The 26,930-nt window shown below is 42.5% G+C and overlaps 1 protein-coding gene and 1 pseudogene across 2 annotated transcripts; both read left to right on the top strand.

Moving 5' to 3' along the window:
- Nucleotides 1-1,264: 1,264 nt before the first annotated feature.
- Nucleotides 1,265-26,930, top strand: CBX1 (chromobox 1). 2 transcript variants are annotated; one of them, XM_060203643.1, is made up of 5 exons: nucleotides 1,265-1,473; nucleotides 18,053-18,226; nucleotides 18,879-19,056; nucleotides 20,999-21,093; nucleotides 25,451-26,930. In XM_060203643.1, exons 2-5 carry the CDS (start codon nucleotides 18,087-18,089, stop codon nucleotides 25,593-25,595), a joined length of 558 nt encoding a protein of 185 aa, XP_060059626.1. In that variant the 5' UTR covers nucleotides 1,265-1,473; nucleotides 18,053-18,086; the 3' UTR covers nucleotides 25,596-26,930. The 2 variants fall into 2 exon arrangements, with proteins under 2 accessions (XP_060059626.1, XP_060059625.1); XM_060203642.1 differs by having other exon boundaries at nucleotides 1,266-1,473; nucleotides 18,050-18,226.
- LOC132542310 (small nucleolar RNA SNORA31) lies at nucleotides 21,924-22,040 on the top strand (annotated as a pseudogene).

Here is a 26,930-nt window from a genome sequence, read left to right as displayed (position 1 = left end):
TCCACTGCAAACCAATAATCCCCCAATAAAGAATAGTAATAAAAAACATTACTACCTACTACTTTAGAGACTCACTGTTTTTTTAAATTAATTTTTAAAATAATTTCTTTTTAAAAAAATTTTATTTATTCATTTATTTCAAAACACTTTATTTTAGGTTTTTTAAAATTTATTTTATTATTTTTCCCTTTCGTTGCCTGTTTATCATCGTTGTTGGATAGGACAGAGAGAACTTAAGAGAGGAGGGGAAGATAGATGGGGAAAGACACCTGTAGACCTGATTTCACCACCTGTGAAGTGAACCCCCTGCAGGTGGGGAGCCCAGGGCTAGAACCAGGATCCTGATGTGCCATGTGTGCTTAACCCGCTGTGCCACCGCCCGGCTCCATTTATTTATTTATTTATTTATGAGAAAGATAGGAGAGAAAGAACCAGACATCGCTCCGGTACATGTGCTGCCAGGGATTGAACTCAGGACCTCATGCTTGAGAGTCCAATGCTTTCTCCACTGCACCCCCCCCCCCACAACCACTTGGTTTTACTTTAGCTATTTTGGAACTTTTGACAAAGATAAGTTTAGGTAGCATATAACCAAGTCTGGAGTTAAGAAAAGGTTTCAAAAATGATGTAATCGTAATTTTGAGCATCAGGAGTCCTGTAAAATATGAGAAATTATGGATTATGGAGAGTTGAAAAACTTTGGTGAAGAATCGTTAAGACTCAAAAATTTATTTTATTACTTATTTAGGATAGAGACAGAAAGAAATTGAGAGGGGGTAGATTAAGAGGGAGAGAGACAGACATCTGCAGCACTGTTTCACCACTTGTGAAACTCCCCCCACCCCTCACCGGTGGGGACCAGGGGCTTGAATCTGGTGCTCCAACACTGGTTCCCAAGACTCAAACTTTCAAGAATATGACTTACTTCTGGAGCTGTCCAGAATTTGTCATTCATTCATTCATTCATTCATTCATTCATTCATTCATTCATTCATTCATTCATTCATTCATTCATTCATTCATTCATTCATTCATTCATTCATTCATTTCGAGCAAGCACAAGAAACCACCGGTTTTAATTTTCTAGACCGCAACGGTTCCAAACTAGCCTTTTCGCAAGCGAAATTTAAAAACTAAAATTCCCTGAAGCCCTTGCAACACCGTGCGTGCCGGCGTGATACGTGCGCAGCATTTCGGGCCTTGTAGTCCTGGGACCACTCCAGATCCCATAATGCTGTGCGGCGGGTCGTCGCGCTTGCGCATTGTCAGCGGCGGGTAGAGCAGAGTGTGGGGCTCTTTTGTTCGACAGAGGGGAGGGCTGTTGGCGGGGCCTGTGATACGCCGATTCGACGAGGGGCTCCATCGCAGACGTCCGGCTTGTTGCTTTCCGGGGCGCCACTCCCCCGCTGGTCCGACTCCACGCGCCAGTAGCGCGGCACCGATCCTGTCTGGGCTCTTGGGCGCTGCTTTGAGGTGAAGAGCCTGCTAGAGGCGGGGACCCCGGGGGAGGCGCGCGGCGGCGGCGGGAGCCCTGGCTGAGGGGCCGCGCGCCGGGCGGCGGGGGCCCGGGAGCGGGGAGCGGGTTGCGCTCCGGGCCCGGCGCCCTTCCCGCGCGGAGCTCGCCGTCGGCTGCTGAGGGTCGGTCTCTGGCTGTTGGGAAGATGGAGAGGGCGGGGCGGCGTGGTCAGAGTTCGGGGCTGAAGGGATCCGGGGAGGGCCGAGTAAGCACTTTTGCGGGCTCCGGTGACCCCGAGACAATGCTGCTTGGCTGCAGTGGGTGGCTGCGGCAGCGCGCGGGAAGGACACACTTGAGTGAATCTCGAAGGGGAAAGGCCGGGTCGCCCTGATGCTGAGGCAGTGCCTGCGGAGGGCGGAGGGCGGAGGGCGGAGGGCTCCCGACCCGGGCAGGGCAGTGTAACCCGAGAGTGAGGGCTGGCCGCGGGGCCAGAGGAATGCGCGCTGGCGGGGCGGGGCGGGGGGACGGGGCTCGCCGTCGACTCTGGAAGGTGCTGGATGCCAGGTGCGCCGCGGGCGGGCGGGCGGAGGTCCCGAGAGTGTCTTCGAGGTGTGGAAGAGAAATGGGGAGCACTGGCCGCCCTTTTCCCTGGAGAGTCTTTACCAGCGGAAGGATGTAAGCATAAAGTTTTCAGAAGGGACAACGAACGTTTGTTTCCTTCTCTTTTCCAGGCTTTCTACTGTCAGTATTCCCACTCCACGATTCCTTTAGGGAATCAAGTCCAAGTGCAACTCTTGGTTTGATTCGAAATCTGTGCTGTAAGTTTTACGTGACTGATTCGTATTAGGTTGGCAGAGTTGCACCTTTGAGAGCCGCGGGCTTGCATGCGGGGCTTCCAGCTGTGAGCATGAGGCTTGAGAGTCTCGCGCAACACCAGCTCAACTAACTGTTCAGGCAGCTAGTTCTGGTTTTTTTGTTTTCTTTTTTTTAACGATTTTTAAGTATTTGCTTTGAGTTGGACAGAGAGGAATTGAGAGGTGGGGGTCGGGTGGTGGACTTGGTTGAGCACACACATTTAGAATGCAGGTGTCTTTGTCCCTCTTTAATCTCCCGCCTTCCCTCTCAATTTATCTGTCTATCCAAAATAAAAAAAATAAAGATAAAAAGGATCTTTAGAAGGGGGAAAAAAACAATTAAGAAGGGAAGGGAAGCAAAACTGCTTCACCACTAGTCAATCTAACCCGCCTGCAGGTGGGGCCCGGGGCTTGAACCTGGAACATGGTGATGCGTGTCCTCAAGCAGAGGCAGCCTTACCCTCTGTAAATTTTAAGTTGGAGTTATCATTGGGCACAAAGGACTGATCCCCACCCCCTATTTTATCGGATAGGACAGGGAGAAATTGATAGAGGAGGAGGAGGAGGTAAAGAGGGAGAGATACACCTACAGACCTGCTTCCCCGCTTGTGAAGCTTTCCCTCTGCAGGTGGGGGGATCCTCAAGTCTGGATCCTTGTGCTTCCTACTAAATGCGCTTAACCCAGTGCCACTGCCTTGCCTCCAGGACAGTGAAATTTTTTTAAACGTGTGTAGATCAAGGAGTGAAGGTAAGTGAGATACAATGGGAAATTGGGAGACAGGAAACGTTTGTGAGAATTTTTTTTTTCACTTGCTTGGACTTCTTTTTCTTGAGCCAACCCCCCCTTTTTTTTTGCCTCCAGGGTTATCGCTGGGGCTCAGTGGAATCCACTGCTCTTAGAGGCTATTTTTTGCCCTTTTGTTGCCCTGGATATGACAGAAATGGAGGGGGGGGGAGAGAGAGATAGACACCTGCAGACCTGTTTCACCACCTGTGAAGCTACTCCCCTGCAGGTGGGGAGGGGGGCCCTCGAACTGGGATCCGTAAGATGGTCTTGCACTTTGCACCACATGTACTTAACCTGCTGTGCTACCATCGGACCCCTTTTAAATTATCTTTATTTACGTATTGGCTAGAGACATCCAGCAATCGAGAAGAAAGGGGAAGAGAGAGAAACGCCATTTGCAAAGCTTTCCCCTTCAGGTGGGGGCCAGGAGCTTGAACCCGGGTCCTTGCACACTATAACGTGCGCTCAACCAGGTGCACCACCGCTCCCCCCTTTTTAACACAAATTAAAAAAAATCATCTTTACTTATTGGATAGAAACAGCCAATAATCGAGAGAGAAGGGGGTGATAGAGAGACAGAGAGATACCTGCAGCCTTGCTTCACCACTTGCAAAGCTTGCCCCCTACAGGTGGGGGCCAGGGTCTTGAACCTGAGCCCTTGTGCATTGTAATATGTGTGATGAGCCAGTCTTTCCTCTTTGGAAATGTTAAATGCAAAGGGGGCAGGCAAACTTCACAGCTTCAGATGCATATTTTCCAAGGACTGGTTTTGTATTTGGACATGTACTGATTTAACTCAAGTGAAATGGTTTATGAAAAGATTAGCTATACTATAACCTCATACATTTCCAGTTGCATGAAGAATTATATTGGGGCAGGGGTAGATAGTGTAATGTTTATGCAAAGAGACTCAAGCCTGAGGCCCCCAAATCCCAGGCTTAATTCCCTGCACCACCATAAACCAGATCTGATCAGTGCTCTGGTTTAATATATATATGTTAGCAGTTTGGAATAGTTCTAAAAGGTCCAAGGTTTTAGAATAGATAAATGAATACTAGTAGAGGGTTGATGTCTGTGTTCTTTCCTAGGTTTTTATGTTTATATGGAAAGTGATATCACTGAATGACACTCCTTAGCACCATAATATGACTTTAGGGCAATTCAGGTTCTTCATTTACTTCCAATTTTTTCACTGAAGCAATTCAGGGAGGACTGAGTAAACTTTTTTTTTCTTTCTTCCTTTTTCTTACCAAAGCACTGCTCAGCTCCGGTTTATGGCAGTGTGGAGGATTGAACCTGGGACTTGAGAGCCTCAGGCATGAAAGTCTCTTTGCATAGCCATTATGCTATACCCCCACCCGAGTAAGCACTATCAACCCCAAATTTTATCTAGTTAAATTCACATTAGCATACTGAAATGGGGTTAGCCTAATTTTTTTCATAGATAAAATTTCAAAATGCCAGGGTCCAGGCAGTGGCATACCTGATTAAGTGCACACATTACAGTGCTCAAGGACAGAGGTTCCAGCCCCAGGCCTCCACCTGCAGGGGGCAAGCTTCCCCAGTAGTGATGCAGAGCTATGGGTGTCTCTGTCTTTCTCCCTTTCTATCTTGTTCTATTTCAGTTTCTCTCTGCCTATCCAATAGTAAATAAATAATATTTTTTGAAATATAAAAATAATTTCAAAATGCCAATTTTTCTACATTGACTCCCATAGTCTAAATTGTTTCTCATTTAAAATAGTAGTAAAAGTAGTCAAGTACTTCTAGTTCCTTGATTAAAGAAGTCTTTTTTTTTTTAATGTTTTTGTTTATTATTGGATAGAGATAGAGAGGAATTGAGAGGGGAGAAAGACAGAGAGACAACTGCAGCCTTGCTCCACCACTTGTGAAGCTTTCCCCCTGCAGGTGGGGGACCAGAGGCTTGATCCTGCAACCTTGTGCATTGCAATGTGTGTGCTTTTTTTAAATTTAATTTAATTTTTTATTTATAAAAAGGAAGCACTGACAAAACCATAGGATAAGAGGGGTACAACTCCACACAATTCCCACCACCAGAACTCCGTGCCCCACCCCCTCCCCTGATAGCTTTCCTATTTAACCCTCTGGGAGTATGGACCCAAGGTCATTGTGGGATGCAGAAGGTGGAAGGTCTGGCTTCTGTAATTGCTTCCCCACCGAACATGGGCTTTGACTGGTTGATCCATACTCCCAGCCTGCCTCTCTCTTTCCCTAGTAGGGTGGGGTTCTGGGGAAGCGGAGCTCCAGGACACATTGGGGGTTTGTCTGTCCAAGGAAGTCTGGTTGACATCATGCTAGCACCTGGAACCTGGTGGCTGAAAAAGAGTTAACATATAAAGCCAATCAAATTGTTGACTAATCATGAACCTAAAGGCTGGAATAGTGCAGATGAAGTGTTGGGGGAGGGTCTCCGTTTTGTAGATAGCTAGTAGGCATATTTTAGTTATATTCCAAAGGGCCTGTGGCTATACTAGTTCTGCTTAACCGGGTGCACTGCCACCTGGCCCCTGAAAGGAGTCTTTTTACTACAGGGTACTAACTTTTTTTTTTTAATATTTTATTTATTAATGAGAAAGATAGGAGGAGAGAAAGAACCAGCCATCACTCTGGTACATGTGCTGCCAGGGATCGAACTCAGGACCTCATGCTTGAGAGTCTAGTGCCTTAGCCACTGCGCCACCTCCCGGACCACAGGGTACTAACTTTTTAACTCATATAGGACATAAGAGGCTTTAAAATATTTTCTAAGAGGGCTAGATAGTGGTGTACTGGGTTATGTGCACATATTACCATGTGCAAGGATGCTTCACAAGTGGTGAAGTAGGTCTGTGGGTGTCTCTATGAGGTCTCCTGTGCTTAACCCACTGTGCTACTGCCCGACTCCCAAGTATCTATTTTTAAATTTTACTTATTGGATAGAGACAGTCAGAAATTGAGAAGGAAGGGGGTGATAGGGAGCGAGATAGACACCTGCAGCCCTGCTTCACCTGCAGGTGGGGACCAGGGGCTCAAACATGGGTCCTTGCGCACTGTAATGTGCACTCAACCAGGTGCCTGGCCCTATAAGTATCTTTCTCCTTCTCTATCTTCAACACTTGTGAAGCATGCTTGCACATGGTAATATGTGCACATAATTGGTGCACCACTTGGCCCTCTGTCTTAGAAAAGTTAAAAAAATTTTTTTAATTTTATTTATTTATTTTAATCTTTATTTATTTGCTGGATAGAGACAGTCAGAAATTGATAGGGAAGGGGGTGATAGAGAGGGAGAGAGAGAGACAGTGAGACACCTGCAGCACTGCTTCACCACTTGTGAAGCTTTCCCCCTGCAGGTGGGGGCCAGGGACTTGAACCTGGGTCCTTGCGCATTGTAACATGTGTGCTCAACCAAGTGCGCCACCACCTGGCCCCCCTAAAAAAATTTTTTATATTTATTTATTTCCTTTTGTTGCACTCGTTTTTTACTGTTATTGTTGTTACTGATGTCGTAGTTGTTGGGTAGGACAGAGAGACGTGGAGAGAGGAGGGGAAGATAGAGAGGGGGAGAGAAAGACACCTGCAGACCTGCTTCACTGCCTGTGAAGTGACTGCCCTGCAGGTGGGGAGCCAGGGGCTTTAACCGGAATCCTTACGCTGGTCCTTGCCCTTCATGCCACGTGCGCTTAACCCACTTTGCTACCGCCCGACCTCCAGAAAATATTTTAAAGCCTCTTGTATACTATATATGAGTTAACTGTTTGCCAGCATTTTACTGTCTATTGAGTAGCCCTTCCCAAAGTTTATTGGAGTTGTTCCAATATGAATAGTAATCAAATCAGGGTTTATTTTTTAGGTTTTAAAAATATTTTTTATTTTATTGGATAGAGACAGAAATTGAAAGGCAAAAGGGAGGTAGAGAAGAGATACCTCAGCAGTTTCATTGTTCATGAAGATTTTCTCCTGCAGGTATGGACCAGGGGCTTGTACCCAGATCCTTGTGCATGGTATCTTGTGCACTCAACTGTGTTCCACAGTCTGTCGTTCCCCCCCCCCTTTTTTTTTTTTAATTACCAGAGCACTACTGAGCTATTTTATGGTGGATTGGGAGATTGAACCTGGTATCTTAGAATCTCAGGCATGGAATTCTTTTCCTGTTTCCCCAGGCTCCTATAAGAATTTTTTTAAACAATTTTTTATGATTTTTTTAAAACATTATTTAATAGGACAGAGAGAAATTGGGGAGAGAGATAAGAGACCTGCAGCACCAGTTGTGAAACTTTCCCCCTGCAGGTGGGATTAGATGTATCATCACCCGCCCCCATTTCCCCAGGGGTATTTTAACTAATTTGTGTTATATTTTTTTCCTGCCTTTAACTTTTATAATTTTCTGGTCAAAGGGGGAATGACCCAATTTCTGTGAAATTGCCTTTCTCATTAAAAAAGACATTGAGAGCCTAAAATGACTGGTATTTGAGAGGTAGGTTAGTACAAGTTATCTGGGTTTTGTTTGTTTGTTTGTTTTTAGTGAGAGTACAGAGAAAATGAAAAAGACCAGAGCACTACTCAGCTCTGGTTTATAGTGTTGCTGGGGGTTGAACCTGGAACTTTGGAGCTTTAGGCATAAAAGACTTTTTGCATAACTATTATGCTGTCTCCCTATAGCCCCCTTAATTTAATCTTACTTGGTCTAGCTTTCTAACCATTTTTATTTTATCTTAAACTAAAATATTTGTTTCAGGTATCACTGTGCCCTACTGATCTTTGCAGAGCCATGTGACCTTCCAACTCAAAAGCTTTTTCTACAGTTTCATTCATAATAGCAAACTGAAAGGGGGTTAGCCACATTTTTTTTCCCCCTTAGGTAAAATTTAGATTCTATTCACATGCTAGTATTAAAAGCCCAAATCCTCTTAAATTCAAAGGCAGAGAGATTCCTTTAAGAATGAAATTCTTGCTCCCTGCCTATGTGGCATAACTTCCTGTTTTCTGCCCAGTAAGGGTTTCCATCTGGAAAGTATTTGCCTCACAAACAGCCACAGCTAACAGACCAAAAGCAGTTTAGAAGCATGAGTCAGGATGTCAGGAGGACTACCTACCACCAACTGAATATACTACACATGCCCCCACCTGCCTTTTGGTGACTGGTATGTAGTTACTAAAGTTAAAAAAAAAGAAAAAAGAAGTACTTCACCTTTGTTTTTCATTTAGACTGTATAGTTGAGATTAATTCTTTTTGTTTCTTTAAAAATATATAATGAAAAACAACAATGGCAACAAAAGAGAAAATAAATATTAAAAAATTAAAAATATCTATATAATGGATAGCTTTGAACTCTTCCTGATTGCCTGAATCTGGGACATCCTTCTTTATAATGTCCAAATAGGCTTCAACACCTTGCACAGGGCCCAGGCCTACCTTGGAGTGACTCTGACTAAAAATAGAAACAAAATACCGTGGACTTCATACTTTGGTAGACTACAAAGAAGTGTCATTTAAGTGGTCCAGGAGGTGGTGCGGTGGATAAAGTGCGTGAGATCCTGAGTTCAAGCCCCGGCAGCACATGTACCAGAGTGATGTCTGGTTCTTTCTCTCTCTCCTCCTATCTTTCTCATCAATCAATAAATAAAATCTTAAAGAAAAAAAAAGTATCACTTAAGCAGATTTTTGAAAGATGGGTAATATTTTGGCTGCTGGTCTTGGACAAGAGTCCACATCTTAGTAGGGCTAAAGCTATGCCTGGAAGGAAACATGCAGGGTATGTTCCGGTTAGTAGTTTCCTATTTGGCTAGAAGTGTAGGCTTTGTGAGGGAAGTAGGAGGGGTATAGAGCAGGACCTAAGCATTTCAGGTGTTTTACTATTTGTTTAAGAAGGAGAAAACCTTCTAGACAGCATTTTCTGTTACATATCACTTCCCTATTCTGTCTACTCCTGCTCAAACTAGTTTACAAGCCTTCTAGTTTAGATGCTTCTCCCTGCTTTGTTTATAATAGTTCCTTAGGCCAAATTGTTCTTCCAGTCTTTTCTTTAGCTATTGAGGCATAAGAAAAGTCCCAACATTTCAGAACCTTTCCTAATCACCCCTAGCCATTCCTCCTACCTCCTATTGTGACTTTTAATTTTAAAAAAAGTTTTAATTTTTGTTTAACTTTGTGACTGTGTGCCTTCAACTGTTTCACATTGATTTTCTGCTCCCTAATAAGGAAACTTACTTGATCTTGTTATGGACACCTATAACACACACAAACCCTGCTGGCATGCCTCCTCTTCCCCACCCCACCTCACCCCACCCCCAGGCCTGTTCAGCTCTGATTCATGGTATTGTTGGAAGCTGCTCCTGGGACCTTTGGCATCTCAGGCATGAAAATCTTTTTCCATAACGTTTATGCTAGTTCCCCAGCCCACTTTTTTTTTTTTTTTTTGTAAAACACTTTCATTTAGATGCTTAAAAACATTTGGGTCTCACAACATCATGAACTCAGTTGGCCAGTACACACAACCACGTAAAATTTTGCCTCTTTCTCAAGCTTCTTGGTATAAAGATGAACAGTTCTATTATGAGGGCTTTGAGTCAGCCTATTTCTGTTAGTTGAGGTTGAATAGTTCACTGTGGTGTGTCAAACACTAAACCTCATAGAATTCAGAATTACCCTAGACACCTGGGGAGAGAAGAGGACCCCTGTTGTGCTTTTGTGGCTATTCTTTATTGTTTAAATTTCTTTTGTTAATGTCTATGTATTTTATCTTCTATGGAACTGAACATCTATTAACATTACTTGTCTTTCGTTCTAGACTTTTACTGTTGGAGTGGAGAGGATGACCTTGAGAAATATTCTTTGCTCCCTTAAGCCTTAGTTTCATCCTTTGTGAAATGGGTTTAGTTATGAGATTTCGAAGATGGAATTAAATGCCTTTATATGCATTCAGTTTCAGGTTCTATTGTGTTACTAGCAGCACTCAGGAATTTATGTGTGTGTGTTTGTTCTTTTTTAAATTTTTTAATATTTATTTTCACTTTTGTTGCCCTTGTTGTTTTCTTTTGTTGTTGTAGTTATTATTGTCGTCGTTGGATAGGACAGAAAGAAATGGAGAGGGGGAGAGAAGCGACTCCCCTGTAGGTGGGGAGCTGGGGGCTCCAAACCGGCATCCTTAAGCCAGTCCTTGTGCTTCATGCCACGTGTGCTTAACCCTCTGTGCTACCGCCCTACTCCCTTGTTTGTTCTTTTACTAGAGCACTGCTCAGTTCTGGTTTACTGGTGGTGCTTATGGTGGATTAAACCTGGAAACTCAGAGCTTCAGGCATGAGAGTTTGCATAACCATTATTCTATCTCCCCTGCCCAGACCCCTGTCTACATATTTTGCCAGCTTCATTTGGCCTGGATATGAGGGGGACTGTATGATGGTTTTGGTGTTTGGTGCTTTCAGCCTGTACAATCTTGGTTGTGCCAGCAGACTTTTCCCCTTTCTCCCATCCAAGTGCTAACCAGGCCCGACCCTGCTTACTTAGCTTCCGAGATCAGAAGTGATCAGGCGTGTTCAGCATGGTATGGCCGTAGCTTTCTCCTTTCTATCGATGATTTTAGGTAGAGACAGAGAGGTAACAGTCACCACAGCCCAGTTCCACCTTTCATGAGGCTTCTCCTTAAAACCATGTTTGGTGTCCCCAAGTGGTGCCAGGGCCAAGCCTGGGTCCTCTTGCAAGTCCAAGTGTGCACTCTATATTGGGTGAACTATCTCTTGAACTTTTTTTTTTTTTTGTAGGGCTGGGGCTTAGACCCAGGGCCTCACACTCTAAGGCATGTGCTCTACCTTTGGGACACTTCCTGGCAATACACACACACATAAGTATATGTATATGTTGTTTTTCAAAATGAGATACAGGGAGAGGGAACAGAGCATGGTTCAGCTCTGGTTTATGGTGCTACTAAGGATTGAACTTGGGCCCCCGGAACCTCAGGTATGGAAATATTTTCGCATAACCATTATACTATCTCCAGCCTTTTCTCCCCCTCCACCCCTTTAATAGGAGAACTAGAGTATCAGTCATAAGAAGGGATGGGAATTAATCTGAGGAACTGCTTACACATGCAGGTGGTATTTCTGTATTCAACCAATTGTTACTTTATGAGAAAACCAGACCAAAGTACCATTCCACATTCAAGGAGGTCCCTTTATTTGGTTTTGTTGCTTTCATGTGTATGGGGTTAAAAGCAGGGCCTGCGGGGGCCAGGGACTGGGCACAGGGGACTGTGTGGTAGCGCAACAGGTTAACCGCATATGGTGCAGGGACTGGCTTGAGGATCCCAGTTCAAGTCCCCGGTTCCCCACCTGCAGGGGAGGCGGGAGTCGCTTCACGGGTGCTGAAGTAGGTCTGCAGGTATCTTTCTCTCCCCCTTTCTGTCATCCCCTCATCTCTTGATTTCTCTGTCCTACCCAACAACAACGACAGCAATAACAACAATAATGATAACAAAAAAAGGGAAACAAAAGGGAAAAAATAGCCTCCAGGAGCAGTGGATTCATAATGCAGGCACCGAGCCCCAGTGATAGCCCTGGGGGAAAAAAAAAAAAGCCAGGGCTTCACACCTGTAAATCAGGCCCCCTTCACTGAGCTTATTTATTTATTATTGGATGGAGTCAGAAATTGAGAGGGGAGGGGAGGGGAGGGAGAGACACCTGTGAAGCTTTCTCCTTGCGGGTGGGGACCAGGGGCTTGAACCCAAATCCTTGAGCACTGGTGTGTGTGCACTTAATCAGGTGCACCACCACGTTAATTACACTATATCCCACCCAGACTTACTGGTTTGACTTGGGCTTTTGATTATTATTGTTATTTATTTTTTAGTTATCTATTTATTTTATGGAGACAGCCAGAAATTGAGAGGGAAGGGAAGATAGAGAGGGAGATAGTGCTTCACCACTCACGAAGCATTCCCCCTGTAGGTGGGGACCAGGGTCTCAAACCTGGGTCCTTAAGCACTGTGACATGGGTGCTCCACCAGGTATGCCACAACCTGGCCCCCTGATTATTACTTTGTTTCATTATTTTTGTCAAACTCTTCATTATTTTTGTCAAACTCTTCCGGACTAACTTTCAGAGAGATGCAGGGAAAGACACTACTGCAACAAAGCTTCCCCATGTGCGGTGGGAATTCAGTTTGAACCTGACTCAGATGAGCTCCCTTTCTGGTCCTTGATTTGGATTGGGGTCGGGGGTCATCTCCAGTGTTTTGTCCCTCCAGGCTGACTTTCAGGTAGACACAAAGTAAAACAACTCACCATGCCAAGCTTGCTTTTGCTTTAATTGGGAGGGAGGGAGGGCAAACTTGAACCTTTGTCGCACACTGGTAAAGCAGTTCACTGTCCAGGTGAGCTGTTTTGCCAGCCCTAATTTGGAATTCCTTTTTTAAAAGATTTATTTAGCGGTCCAGGAGGTGAGACAGTGATAAGGCTTTGGACCCAGTATGAGGTCCTAAATTCAATCACTGGCAGTAATATACCAATCTCTTTCATAAAAAAGATTCATTTACTTATTTATGAGAGGGAAGGTGGGAAGAACCAGAGCATCACTCTGGCATATGCAGTAATGCTGGGGATTAAACTCCAGACCTCATGCCTAAGATTACACTGCTTTTGTCTCCTGGGTCACCTCCTGTTGGACTTGGAATTGGAATTTTAATAGTTAGAGTAGCAAAGTGGTTAAAACATTCCACTATCAAACATGAGGTCCTGAGTTGGATCCCCAGCATGTACCAGAGTGATTGGTTCTCTATCCTCTAATAAATATTTATTTATTTTATTTATTTTTTTAAATTTTATTTTCCCTGTTGTTGCCCTTGTCTTTTTTATTGTTGTTGTAGTTATTATTATTGTTATTGATGTTGTTACATAGGACAGAGAGAAATGGAGAGAGGAGGGGAAGACAGAGGGGGAGAGAAAGATAGACACCTGCAGACCTGATTCACTGCCTGTGAAGTGACTCCCCTGCAGGTGGGGAGCCGGGGCTTGAACCGGGATCCTTAAACTGCCACATGTGCTTAACCCACTGCGCTACCGCCTGACTGCCCCATAACTTTTTTTTTAAGTCAATACAACTTAAGTTAGAAATTTTTTTTGTATTTTACCTTTTTATTTCATGAAATAAGAGGCCAAGAATATATGGTACCATGGATTAAACTTGGGGCCTCATGCTTAGAAGTCCAAAGCGCTACCACTGTGTTACCTCTTAAACTATGTTTATAAATTTTTAGGGGGATATATATATATATATATATATATATATATATATATATATATATATATATATTAATGAGAGGTACAGGGGGAAAAGAGTTCAAAGAAAGAGACTACTAGCACACTATTTAGCACTGGCTTTTGGTGGTGCTGGGGATTGAGCCAGGGACTTTAGAGGTCTCCTGTATGAAGCTGTATGGACATTAATTCAATAGCTTTAAACCTGAAGACAGAAGAGGGAATTGGAAAACGAGGCATGGAGAAAGAAGTAGATGAAAGGAGTCAGGTGGGTTGAGGGTGATGGGTTATACAAATTCCTTCCTTCATTTTATTCTACTTGACCATATTTTTGTCAAATAAAAACAAATATATTCTTTCACCTTAAGATTTTTAACCAGCAGAGGCCAGGCGGTGATGACCCCTAGCTAAGCATACAGTGCCCAAGGACCCGAGCTTAAGCCCCTGGTCCCCCACCTGCAGGGGGAAGCTTCACGGGTGGTGAAGCAGAACTACAGGTATTTCTGGCTGTCTCTATCCAGTAAATAAAGATCTCCTCCCCTCTCAATTTCTTTCTTCTTTTTTTAAAATTTATTTTTTATTGTCTTTATTTATTGGATACAGACAGCCAGAAATCGAGAGGGAAAGGGGAGATAGAAAGGGAAAGAGAGGGAATCAGGCGGTAGTGCAGTGGGTTAAGTGCAGGTGGCACAAAGTGCAAGGATAGGTGTAAGGATCCCAGTTCGAGCCCCCGGCTCCCCACCTGCAGGGGAGTCACTTCACAGGCAGTGAAGCAGGTCTGCAGGTGTCTGTCTTTCTCTTCCCCTCTGTCTTACCCATCTCTCTCCATTTCTGTCTGTCCTATCCAGCAATGACATCAATAACAAGGGCAACTAAAGGGAATAAATAAATAAATAAATAAATAAATAAATAAATAAAAAAGAAAAAGCAAGAAGTGATTGGTAATCTGAAATACAGATGGTCTTTTACATATCACAATAGATACTCCCCTTTTCTGATTCTAGGGGAATGTAAAAGGTGTATTCTTTTGGAATTGAAAGTTGACTAGAGGAACTTGACATAGAAAAATCATGCAGACTAAGGCAGCAGACCAAACTGAAAACAGGATTCTAATACCACATACAAGTAAAATCATATGATGCTTGTCTAAAAAAAAAAAAAAAAAAGAAAACAGAATTCTGTACTTGTGAATTCAGTCAGCTTCCTGATTTGCATGCAAGGATATTGGCAGTTTGCCTTATCCCCTGCTGTATCTTCCTTCCACTCCCCCAGGTAAGAAATAGGTGAATTCCTTTTTGGAGAAAATGGCTCACACAACAAAGAACTTGTAGGTATATCAACATTGGGGATCTGCTGAGATGCCTTTATCTATGATCCTTCAGTAACTGCAGCATATAGTACAACCTCCACAAAATAGAAAGATAGTAAGTTAGTGAATAATTTGTAGGAAAGAAAAACATATTTGACCTCATTATTCAGTGATTATGACATTTTTGATATCACAAATGATTTGGTTGCCAGGGTACTCAGGAGAGGGGCCAGCAAATGCTATTAGCTAAAAGCGTCTTCTCACTGAGTTACCAATCTGAGTTACTTTGAAATTTCCTTGCCACTCAGTTCCACTTGAGAGCCAGCCTTTAGATGACGCTACTGGTATTTGGAAATGGCCAAATTCTGGAAGAGAAAGGATTCTTTTCTTATCCAGTTGGAAACTGGCCTGTCCTAATATCCAAGAAGACCTTTGGCTCCTCTGAAGGTGTTCAAACACACACACTCTCACTCACTCACTCACTCACTCACTCACTCACTCACTCACTCACTCACTCACTCACTCTTTCAGCTCTGGCTTGTGGTGCTGGAGAGAACCTGGGACTTTCAGTGTCTCAGGCAGGAAAGTCTTTTTGTAAGACCATTCTGTTACCAACACTGTTTATGTATGTAGGCACAGGAATGTCTGTAGATAATGCAACTGTGTCAAGATGACAATTTTTATAAAAAGTTTGTTGAATTTTTATAGTCTCTAAATGGGCTTTTTTTGAGTTATATTATTAAAAATATTTTGAAGCATGTCTTTCTCTCTTTTTTTTGTCTCCAGGGTTATTGTTGGGGCTCAGTACCTGCACTACGAATCCACTGCTCCTGGAGTCTATTTTTTTCCCTTTTGTTTCCCTTGTTTATTGTTGTTATAATTGTTGTCATTGTTGTTGGATAGGACAGAGAGACATGGAGAGAGGAGGGGAAGACAGAGAGGGGGAGAGAAAGACACTTGTGAAGCAACCCCCTTGCAGGTGAGAAGTGCCAGGCTCGAACCAGGGTCCTTCTTCTTCTAGCGTTTGCCAACCAGGGTCCTTATGACAGTCCTTGCACTTTGTGCCTTGTGTGCTTAACCCGCAGTGCTACCACCCGACCCCCTTTGAAGCATATCGTAAGCTAAATGATTCCTTTTCTCAAGAATGCTAGGTACAGTTTGATCTCAAATTAACATTGCCTTTAATTCAAACATGGTAGCAATTTTCTTGGATCATATTCTGTACTCTTGTATTGATATCTTATGGTGCCACCTACTGACACAGATTGGTAGTCAAAAGACTTTAATTTCTACCAGCAAAGTTATTAAGCTGTTGGAAAAGTCACAACACATTTTTGCATAGAAAAACAAAAAAAAAAACAGCAGAGGTAGATAGCATAATGGTTATACAGAGAGACTCCAAAGTCTCAAGTTCAATCCCCATACCACTATAGGCCAGAGTTGAGTAGTGTTCTGGAAGAAAGAAAGGAAAAAGAGAGAGAGAAAAGGAAAGAAAGACAAAAGTATGTCACAACTTCTTTTTTTTTTTTTAAAGCTCTGACCTGTGGAGGGTGGGAAATGAGAGTCTCTTTGCACAACCATTATGCTATTTACTACCGCCAACAAATTTTCTGACAACTCAGTAGCCATATGAAAGACTTAAGAAAATAGATTTTAGGGGCTGTGTGGTGGTATATCTGGTTAAGCACACATATTACAATGTGCAAGGACCCAGGTTCAAGCCTCCAGTCTCCACCTGCAGAGAGAAAGCTTTGTGAGTGGTGAAGAAAAGCAGCAGGTATCTCTCTTCCTCTTTCCCTTCCCCTCTGTGTCTCCTTCCCTCTAGATTTCTGTCTTTACAATAAATAAATAAATAAATATAATTAAAAGTTTAAAAGGGCAGGGGTAGATACAGCATAATGGTTATGCCAACAGACTCTCATCCCTGAGGCTCCAAAGTCCCGGGTTCAGTCCCCTGCACCACCATAAACCAAAACTGAGCAGTACACTGGTTAAGGGGAAAAAAAATTTTTTTTTAAGAAAATGGTTTTATAGGGGCCTAGAATTTTAGCATTGTATAAACCTCTAGAGATAATCCAGCTTGATAACATTTATAAAGGGTACATCCAGGTTCTGTTAATCTGTAATTACTGTTTCTCCACTCATTGTTGCACATTATTACAGTGCTTTAATTTAGAGAGTTTCTTATCTTTCTGGCATTTTTATGACCTTAACATTAGAAATAAACTATAAGGGACTAGACAGTGGTGCATCCAGTTGAGTGCATACAATCCTACGCACTAGGATTGGAGTTCAGGCCTCTGGTCCCCACCTGCAGGGGATACGCTTCAGGAGCTATGAAGAAGGTCTGCAGGTGTCTTATTTTTCTCCCTAGTCCTCCGCCCCACCCCCCCCAGTCTCAATTTCTCTCTGTTCTATCAAATAAAATAGAAAGACAGAAATGAAAAATGGCTTCAGGGAGCCATGGATTTATCATGCTGGCACTGAGCCCCAGCAGTAATAACCCTGGTGGCACAAAAGAAAGAAAGAAATAAGGGGGCACTAGGTGGTGATACAGCAGAGCACACATATCACCATGCACAAGGACTTGGGTTCAAGCCCCTAGTCCCCACCTGCAGAGGGACAGCTTCACTACTGGTGAAGCAGTGCTACAGGTGTCTCTCTCTCTCTCTTTTTTTAATCTCCCCAAACCCTTTTAGCTTCTCTCAGTCCTATCAGATAAAAAGAAGCTAGGTAGAAAAAGAAATTAACAAGAAACTTGATCTTGTAAATTTATGGTGGCATTCTTGCATAAGGGTGTCTTTAAAATACAGAACAAATTATATTAATTGAACTATCTGTTTAGCAAAAGAAAAATTAAAGTAGATGTTTAATAAACAGGATGAGCTATTTCCCTTAGTAAAAGTTCAGGTCCTCTACTGTGATGAAATGGGAAGTATTCAGAGAGGCTAAGAGGAAATCTAGAGCAGAAAGGTCAACGTACAAAGGTAATTGCTATATTACATTGTTAGTAGGCAGATTGCTTTTATTTCAATTTAGTGTTTTAGATAACATGCTTTTTAATAGCGAGGGGGTATTGGGGACTTAAAAACCTAAAATGTGTGTAAAATTTTTAGGGGGCAGGTAGTGATATAACCAGTAAAGTTTACAAGTTACCATGCTTGACAACCCACGTTAAAGCTCCTGGTCCCCACCTACAGGTGGGACACTTTATGAATGGTGGAGCAAACTCAGGTGTCTTTCCCCCACCCCCATTTCTCTTTGTCTCTATCATACCAGTAGAGTTACTTTCCTAAGGGTTGGGGTGGGGTGTGTAGGTGTGTGTTAGCCCCCCAAATAGTCCGCTAACAAAAAGATTGTGACCTAAAATTTTATTTCCTTCATCATTCTAGCAGCGTCACCCTTTATACCAGAAAGCTGGCGGGCACTATGGGGAAAAAACAGAACAAGAAGAAAGTGGAAGAGGTGCTAGAAGAGGAGGAAGAAGAATATGTGGTGGAAAAAGTTCTTGACCGTCGAGTGGTAAAAGGAAAAGTGGAATATCTGCTGAAGTGGAAAGGATTCTCAGAGTAAGTTTGTCTGACATGTACTTGACATTTAGTCACCAGCTGTTTCTCAGGAGTCTAGGCATGTGAGGGTCTAGGGTGCTCTGAAGGGCACACTGTGACTTGGGTTGCCTTCATGGTTTATGAGCTGATTAAAAGTAAGATCTGCATGTACAGAATGCTCATAATAAAGGCAGTGGTTTTTGAGCAGCCTTCCCACCCCCAAGGACTGGAGTTAGAACCAGAGCTTTGCATACAGTTTTCCCACTGTGAGCCACTTTTTGCATGCAGAGATCAGGGAAACAATAGCACTTCTCATGAGGTGCTCTTCTTCTGAGCTGCTGCTACCCCATGAGCTACCACTCCAACCCTGAAAGACATTTTTGTGTGTGACTTTAGAATGATTCAGATTTGCAAAGAAAAAGTCATTTTCCTTTTGAAGCATGCAGATTTCTAAACTTTCATTTTGTAATTCATGAAAAGCCTACCACCACCCTCTACCTCCCATGAAATTTCAGTCTTGCCAAGTTCCTGCCCTCAAACAAAATCTACTTATTGCTAGTTTATCTTTTCCAAGAACATCCAACTCTTACCCTCTTGTGCATGCTTCTCCTTAGGATGACTATGTAATTTTGGGTGGGAAGTGTGACTCATTCACTGTGCCCTCTGGTTTCAGTGAGGACAACACGTGGGAGCCAGAAGAAAACCTGGATTGCCCCGACCTCATTGCTGAGTTTCTGCAGTCACAGAAAACAGCACACGAGACAGATAAATCAGAGGGAGGCAAGCGCAAAGCTGACTCTGATTCTGAAGATAAAGGAGAGGAGAGCAAACCAAAGAAGAAGAAAGAAGAGGTAAGGTTAGAAAAAGATTTAATAGTCCAGAACTGATGTTGCTGTTAAATATAACCAGCCATCCCTAAATTCTTCTCAAGATGCACTAATGCTTAGACAAGTCTCTGGGGCTCACTCCTGTAGAATGATAGATAATCTGCCATGTGTTTACCCCAAGTTAATGGACAATAAATGTAACACTTGGTGAGGACAGATATAAGTGCAAGTGAATTCACTTTTTAAGAAATACTTATTTTCCTTTTTGTTGTCCTTGTTGTTTTATTGTTGTAGTTATTATTGTTGTTATTGATGTCGTTGTAGTTGCATAGGACAGAGAGAAATGGAGAGAGATGGGGAAGACAGAGGGGGAAGGAAAGACAGACACCTGCAGACCAGTTTTACCGCTTGTGAAGCGACTCCCCTGCATGTGGGGAGCCGGGGACTCGAACTGGGATCCTCACGCTGGTCCTTGTGCTTTGTGCCACTTGCACTTGACCCATTGCGCTCCCGCCCGACTCTCCATGAATTCACTTTAAAAAAAAAAAAGTTTTACCCCCAGCATTAAAAAAAATTTGTTTATAAGATAGAAATATTGACAAGACCATAGGATAAGAGGGGTACAGTAATTCCACAAAATTCCCACTGCGAGAACTCCGTATCCCAGTGAATTCACTGTTTTATATGAATAGTTTTTATTGTTTACTTTTTAATGGTTCAGATTTCAAATTATTTTTTAGGTTTTTCTTTTTCTCAAACAAATGGCTGGTGCAGTAATGCTGTATCTTGAACCCCAAAAAATGGCATGGTTTTCCAATCGTCTGGGTATGCCACACAGCCAACCTATTATGTAGGATTACTACAAGTTCATGCTTTTTTGTTGTTAGGACAGTGCTAAAAGAAAACAAAGCCCAGTTTAGATTAGTTGAAGCATGGGTATAGTGGGCCTTATACCTACACCAAGTCCATTATATTGAGACTTAATAACTGTGGTCCATTCATATTCATCATTCTCATTTTTTTTAAATATTCCTTTTTGTTGCCCTTGTTGTTTTATTGTTGTAGTTATTGTGGTTATTATTGTTATTGATGTCGTCGTTGTTGGATAGGACAGAGAGAAATGGAGAGAGGAGGGAAAGACAGAGAGGGGGAGAGAAAGATAGACACCTGTAGACCTGTTTCACCACCTGTGAAGCGACTCCCCTGCAGGTGGGGAGCCGAGGCTCGAACCGGGATCCTTATGCCCGTCCTTGTGCTTTGTGCCACATGCGCTTAACCCGCTGTGCTACTGTAGCCTGACTCCCGCCATTCTCATTCCCGTCATTCTCATTTAGTATAAGAAAATGTACTATCTTTCTCAGCTCTTTCATTCTTTTTGTTTGCTTTGTTTTTATTTTATTTATTTAAGATTGATATTTATTTATTAGAAAGGTAGGAGGAGAGAGAAAGACCCAGACATTACTCTGGTACATGTGCTGCCAGGAGTCAAAACTCAGGACCTCATGCTTGATGCTTGAGCGTCTAATGCCTCATCCACTGTGCCACCTCCCGGACCACACTGTTTTTGTTATTTACGTCAGACCAATGCTCAGCTCTGGCTTAAGGTGGTGCCAGGGATTGAATTGAGGACTTCATAGCCTCAAGCACAAAAATCTTATGGCATAACCATTATGCTATCTCTCTGCCCCGTTGTCTTTTGGTGGTGAAGAAAGGAGTAAGCGGTTTTTATTTTTATTTATTTATTTATTTTTGCTTGCAATATAGATTCCTTTCTACCTGTGGGAAAACTTGGAGCCTTTCAAACCTTGAATAATCACTTTAATATGAAAGATCAGTTGACTTAAAGCCAAAATATTGGTGAGATATTGGCAAAAGACCATGATTATATTAATCAGAGAAAGCAGAATAGTTCCAGTTTGGATAGTGGTCCCATATTAAAACTGTTTCATCCATCTGATTTTTACAGTCAGAAAAGCCACGAGGCTTTGCTCGGGGTTTGGAGCCAGAACGAATTATTGGAGCTACAGACTCTAGTGGAGAACTCATGTTCCTAATGAAATGGTAAGTCTGCCAGTGGCTCTATGTGGTTGTTTTTTCTTCTTCTCCCCATCTGTTCCATGCCAGAAAAGAGTTCGGCCTTCGAAAATTCCAGTCGCCCAGGTGTGAAATCTTTAAGATGGCATAGTCCTTCGATAATGACCCTCAGCCTGACTGCCAACCTGGACTCATGAGTTACAGGTAGGGGTCCTTAGGATTCTCAGATCTTTGCGGTTTTTTTTTTTGAAGGTGGAAAAATCTAGGAGAGGGTATAGGGAAAAATCACATCACATTTTATAACTATAAATGATGAAAAAAAAATGTGATTGAACTACTACCCTGCCCTTTACCCACCTCCTTAATAAACATCAGGTTAGTGGTCCAGGAGCTGGTGTAGTGGATAAAGCACTGGACTCTCAAATGTGAGGTCCCCACTTCAATCCCTGGCAGCACATGTACCAGAGTGATGGTCTGGTTCTTTCTTTTCTCCTCTCTCTCATGAATAAATAAATGTAATCTTAAAAAAAAGGAGAAATTCTGTTAACTTCTCAGTGTTAGTGAAGAATTTCTGTAACTCTTCCTTGGTTGATAGAGCCATTTCAGTTTGTGTAAATTCTACAATTTGAGTGAGTATCAGCCTGCAGGGGTCAGCAAGGCCATTTTGAGCACAGAGGAAGCCTACAATTTTTGTTTTTTAAACATTTGGTGGCGATAGTCTATGAAAACAGCTAATGTGAAAGTAGTTATAACCAACTCAAAAAAAAAAAAAAAAACATAGTTAACCCCAAATTATGTAATTTCCTATTGTCTATTCAAAAGGAAGGCTTTCTTCCCTTTTTAAAATATTTATTTTGCTGCATCCACTGAATAGTTTCCTGTTGTTCTTTGGTTTGCACTAGGATGCAAGAGGAAAAAAAAAATCCCTGTGCTTTCTGTGTGTGGCAGCCCAGATTGAATAAGGGAATACATATGCAGAAGAAAAAAAAATGTGTGTGTGTGTGTGGGGGGGGGTCTACTAATGAGGGAGACAGAGAACCCAGCATCACTCTGCACACGTCATACCTATATTGACTCAGGACTCCACTGTGCCACCTCCCAGGCTGCATAATCATTATCCTTAAAAATGTAAGGTAGAGGGGAGTCGGGCTGTAGCACAGCGGGTTAAGCGCAGGTGGCGCAAAGCACAAGGACCGGCATAAGGATCCCTGTTCGAACCCCGGCTCCCCACCTGCAGGGGGGGTCACTTCACAGGCGGTGAAGCAGGTCTGCAGGTGTCTTTCTCTCCTCCTCTCTGTCTTCCCATCCTCTCTCCATTTCTCTCTGTCCTATCCAACAACGACAACAACAATAATAACTACAACAATAAAACAAGGGCAATAAAAAGGGAATAAATAAAAATAAATATTAAAAAAAGACAATTTAGATCATTCTAAATCTGGAGACAAATGACTGTAGTGTGACATGTGATTTGGTATGACAATAAATATTTTTTTAAAAATAAGGTAGAAGTAAATAATTCTAAACTTTTACCAGTGACGGCAATGTTCAGGTGACCGTCTCAGTTTAAAGAAAAATGGCTATCAGGAGCAGTGGATTTGTAGTGCAGGCACCAAGCCCCAGTGATAAACCTGGAAGGTGGGGAGGGGAAGCCAGTTTAGTGTTCTAGGAGGTGGCACAGTGGATAAAGCTTTGGATTCTCAACCATGAGGTCCCCAGTTCAGTTCTCGGCAGTACATGTACCAGAGTGATGTCTGGTTCTTTCTCCTATCTTTCTCATGAATGAATAAATAAATTCGTAAGTTTTTTTTTTTGTTTATTTTATTTTTTTAAGCACCAGAGCACTGTTCAGTTCTGGGTGATGGTGCTGCTGGGGATTTATGGGACCTCATAGCCACACGCCAGATAGGCCTAACTTGAATGCTTTTGCAAGCCTATGTCACAAGTAACTAAACCAGTTTTTCTTTTTTTTAAAAAATATTTTATTTATTCCCTTTTGTTGCCATTGTTGTTTTATTATTGTAGTCATTATTGATGTCGTCATTGTTGGATAGGACAGAGAGAAATGAAGAGAGGAGGGGAAGACAGGGGAGAGAAAGATAGACACCTGCAGACCTGCTTCACCACCTGTGAAGCTACTCCTCTGTAGGTGGGAAGCCGGGGGCTCGAACCGGGATCCTTACATGGTCCTTGTGCTTTGCACCACATGTGTTTAACACGCTGCACTACCGCCCGACTCCCCTAAACCTGTTTTCTTCCCTTGTTCTCTTGTAATTGATTATTGCTAATAGGGACAAAGAATTGATACCAGGGGTATTCAGTCTACTTAGAGCACATCTAATCTGTCTGTATGTGACTAGGCAGTTGTAGTATTATCTCTGTATTGTTGGAGATTGTATCCCCTTGGTGGACTCACTACTGTGTATAAAGATTATAGAAAAATGAGGGCCAGGTGGTGGTGCACCTGGCTAAGTACACACATTACAGTGTGCAAGGGCTGTTGGTGTCTCTTTTTCCTTAATTAGAGCACTGCTCATCTTTGGCTTATGTTGGTGTTGGGACTGAACCTGGAACTTTGGAGTCTCAGGAATGAGTCTGTTTGTATAACCACTATGCTATCTACCTCTCCCCCAAGTGTCTTTCCCTCTAGCCCCCTTCTTAGTTTGTCTCTAACCAGTAATAAATAAATAAATGAATAAATAAATACTTTTAAAAGATTAAGTGAAATGTAACTACACATTAAGACTGGCTGTTAAAAAAAAAAAAAAAAAAGACTGGCTGTTGATGTAAAGCCAAGTTTATCTTACAGTGATTTTCTTGGAGAAAGGAGTTATTTATTTGTCCATTTCCAAAAATGGCAACTATTTCAGTTCAATAAAATGACCATCAGCAAGAGTCCCCATAATGTTATACACCTTTTCCTTGCTAAGTCTCTAGAGTCCATCCTTGACTGGATTTGTGAGACTTTTTGTTTGCTTCCTTCACCTGTTACTGGGGTTCTGGAAGTTTTGGTTGTTTGTCAAAGATCCCATCACATAACTAACTACTTTCTGCACTCAGGACATTGCTCAGAGATCAAAAGATAGAGCTCAGCTTACTCTGAGGCCTCTTGTAGCATGTGTGCATGTGTATTTCCCAAAATTTGAGAATATATAGTGGTGTGTTTTTTTTTTTCCCTTTTGCCTCCCGGATCATCGCTGGGGGTCAGTGCTTTCACCATGAATCCACTGCTCCTGGTGGCCATTCTTTTTTTCTGTTGTTGCTGCTTGACAGGGTAGAGAGAAATTGAGAGAAGGGGGAGAGAAAGATAGACATCTGCAGATCTGCTTCACTGTTTGTGAATCGACCTCCCTGCAGGTGGGGAACTCGGGGCTCAAACTGGGATCCTTGCACCTGTCCCTGTGCTTTGCTCTATGTGTGCTTAACCCAGTGTGCTCCTTCCCGGCCCCCTTGAAAATATTTTAATCAGAAAAATATAAAGAATCATAATGACCCCATTATTACTTACTTCCCAGTACTGAAGTATAGTACTTCAAAGCATTTGGAACTATAGCATATATTTATGGACATAGCATTTAGTGATGATAAGTAGTATAATTATGAGTCAGCAGGAAATTATCTACATGGTATTAACTTCTATTGCAAAGCCAAGATAACTCTGTGGGCTCTTATCAGCTGGGACAAATGACTTTTGAAGAGTGTGGTATTTTTTAATCTTTCTGTAGAAAATCTGACAATCATATTTTCTGTGTGTTTATTGGGGAGGTGCTTTTCCAAAAGTTTAGATGTTATTGGGTTAGGTGACTCAGTCTGTCGCCATACCGCCCTGTTGTGCCTGATCTTGTAAGCAGGATCTGGGAGTCAGGCAGTAGTGCAGCCATTTAAGCACACGTGTCACAAAGTGCAAGGACAGCGGAAGGATCTCAGTTCAAGCCCCCGGCTCCTCACCTGCAGGGGGTCGCTTCACAAGTGGTGAAGCAGGTCTGCAGGTGGTGAAGCAGGTCTGCAGGTGTCTTACCTTTCTCTCCCCCTCTGTCTTCCCCTCCTCTCTCCATTTCTCTCTGTCCTATCCAGCAACGATGACATCAATAATAACCACAACAATGGCGCCAAAAGGGAATAAATATTTAAAAAAATAATAATAAGCAGGATCTGCCCTGGTTAGTACTTGAAAACTAGGTGACTTTGTTTTTAAGGATACCCTGAGGGCATTTTGAATAGAAGATCTCTTAGGATGTCACTTAACAAAAGACCAACCACTAAATCCTGTTTGGAGTGTATAATCACCCTTTCCTAATCTACTTTTGTGGAGTTACCCTTTGCTAATCTAAGTTAGGAGGCATACCAGAACCTGCTCTCAAAATATCTCTGCTTTATTCTGCAGGAAGAACTCTGATGAGGCTGACCTGGTCCCGGCCAAGGAAGCCAATGTCAAGTGCCCACAGGTTGTTATATCCTTCTATGAGGAAAGGCTGACGTGGCATTCCTACCCCTCAGAGGATGATGACAAAAAAGATGACAAGAATTAACTTCTGAGTATCAACCCCTGTCACATCTGTGGGTTTCAAGTGGAGAGGGAAGAAGTTCTACTTGTCTTGACACCAGACAGGTGGCTTGAGAAGATGTCCTTTGAAGAGCCAGTATAATTTTTGTGCCCTACAGCAGCCTAAGTGCTTTAAAGCCATTCCATGCTGTGTAGTTTGCACACCTATCCACACCTATCCCAGTGGAGGGGAAGGACAAGTGTTTCAGGGCAGCCCATTCTGCACTTGGCTAAGAAAAGCAAATGGCCTTCTATGAAGGACAAAACTTACAGAATGGGTATGTGGGAGAGCAAAAAGATACTGTAGATCTTCAAAGAGCATCTCCACAACCCACAGCCTTCTTCCCAATAGTGTTAACTGCATTTTCACAGCGTAGCATGTATGTAGTTTTTGGCTATTACAGGTGTATTATTTGGGGGTGGGGGGTTGGGGTAGGGAGATGGGTAGGATCATTTTTGTTAAAATTTGGGGCCTGATTAGGGAAATGGTGAAACAATGATTTGGTTTTATGTCCAGAATATCTGATCTTAAAAAAAAAAAACTCATTGACAACATAACTGAAGACTATGAGAGACTGTTTAAAAGCTGTGAATGCCTGAAACTAGTAAGCCAAGGTATTCCCTGCCTGAGCTTAAAATGCTGTTCCTAACAAAGGACTAAGCCAGTTATTAACTTACCAAAGCTGCCATTTTGGGGATGGAAAGTGAAGAGGGGAAATCTTTTATTGGAGTGTATAAACAGGCAGATCATTCTGTCTTAGAGGTGCTAATTCTTGAAATTGACATGAAGACCCTTTCTTTTCTTTTTCAATTATGAAGTCAGAACTTTGTTTGTCCATCCAAGCCACTGGCTAAAGTATTTGGGGAGGGGAAGGTGTGGTATAAGGAGGTGGGAGAGTAGGAAAAGACAAGGGCCCATGTTCTTAGGGTATGCTCTTTGAACCTCTCTGTTTTTATTTTGAACTCTGAAACCATTGGTGGCAGGGTTCAGTCACTGACAGCACAAGTTCCACTGAATCACTTCAAGAGGTGAATGATTTCAAAAGCCCTGGTCTCAGGAGAAGATTAAACTTTAATACTAGGGCAGTGGTTCACTTTAAAATAACAGAAAGAAAAAAATTTTTCTAATCCTAAGACTACCCAAAATGCTGTCTCTGAATCATGAGATCCACCAGCTCTTGGCATCATCTAGATCTGCATCTAGAACTCCATTGTAAAATCTTAGGCATGTGTTAGATTTCTGTGAAAACTGTTTAAATGTAAACTTCATATCACACTGTCAGTTTTTGTCTTAATAAAACTATAGATTTATAATCACTGA

The sequence above is a fragment of the Erinaceus europaeus genome, chromosome 12, assembly GCF_950295315.1.
Source record: "Erinaceus europaeus chromosome 12, mEriEur2.1, whole genome shotgun sequence".
NCBI classification, from domain to species: domain Eukaryota; kingdom Metazoa; phylum Chordata; class Mammalia; order Eulipotyphla; family Erinaceidae; genus Erinaceus; species Erinaceus europaeus.
The sequence above is the reverse complement of the archived record's forward strand: the minus strand, read 5'-3'. Positions and strand labels throughout refer to the sequence as shown.

Coding starts and splice junctions, on each gene's coding strand:
- CBX1 (XM_060203643.1), top strand. CDS start 18,087: ATGGGGAAAAAACAGAACAAGAAGAAAGTGGAAGAGGTGCTAGAAGAG. Junction 18,227..18,878: donor AAGTGGAAAGGATTCTCAGA/GTAAGTTTGTCT, acceptor CTCTGGTTTCAG/TGAGGACAACACGTGGGAGC. Junction 21,094..25,450: donor CTCATGTTCCTAATGAAATG/GTAAGTCTGCCA, acceptor TTTATTCTGCAG/GAAGAACTCTGATGAGGCTG.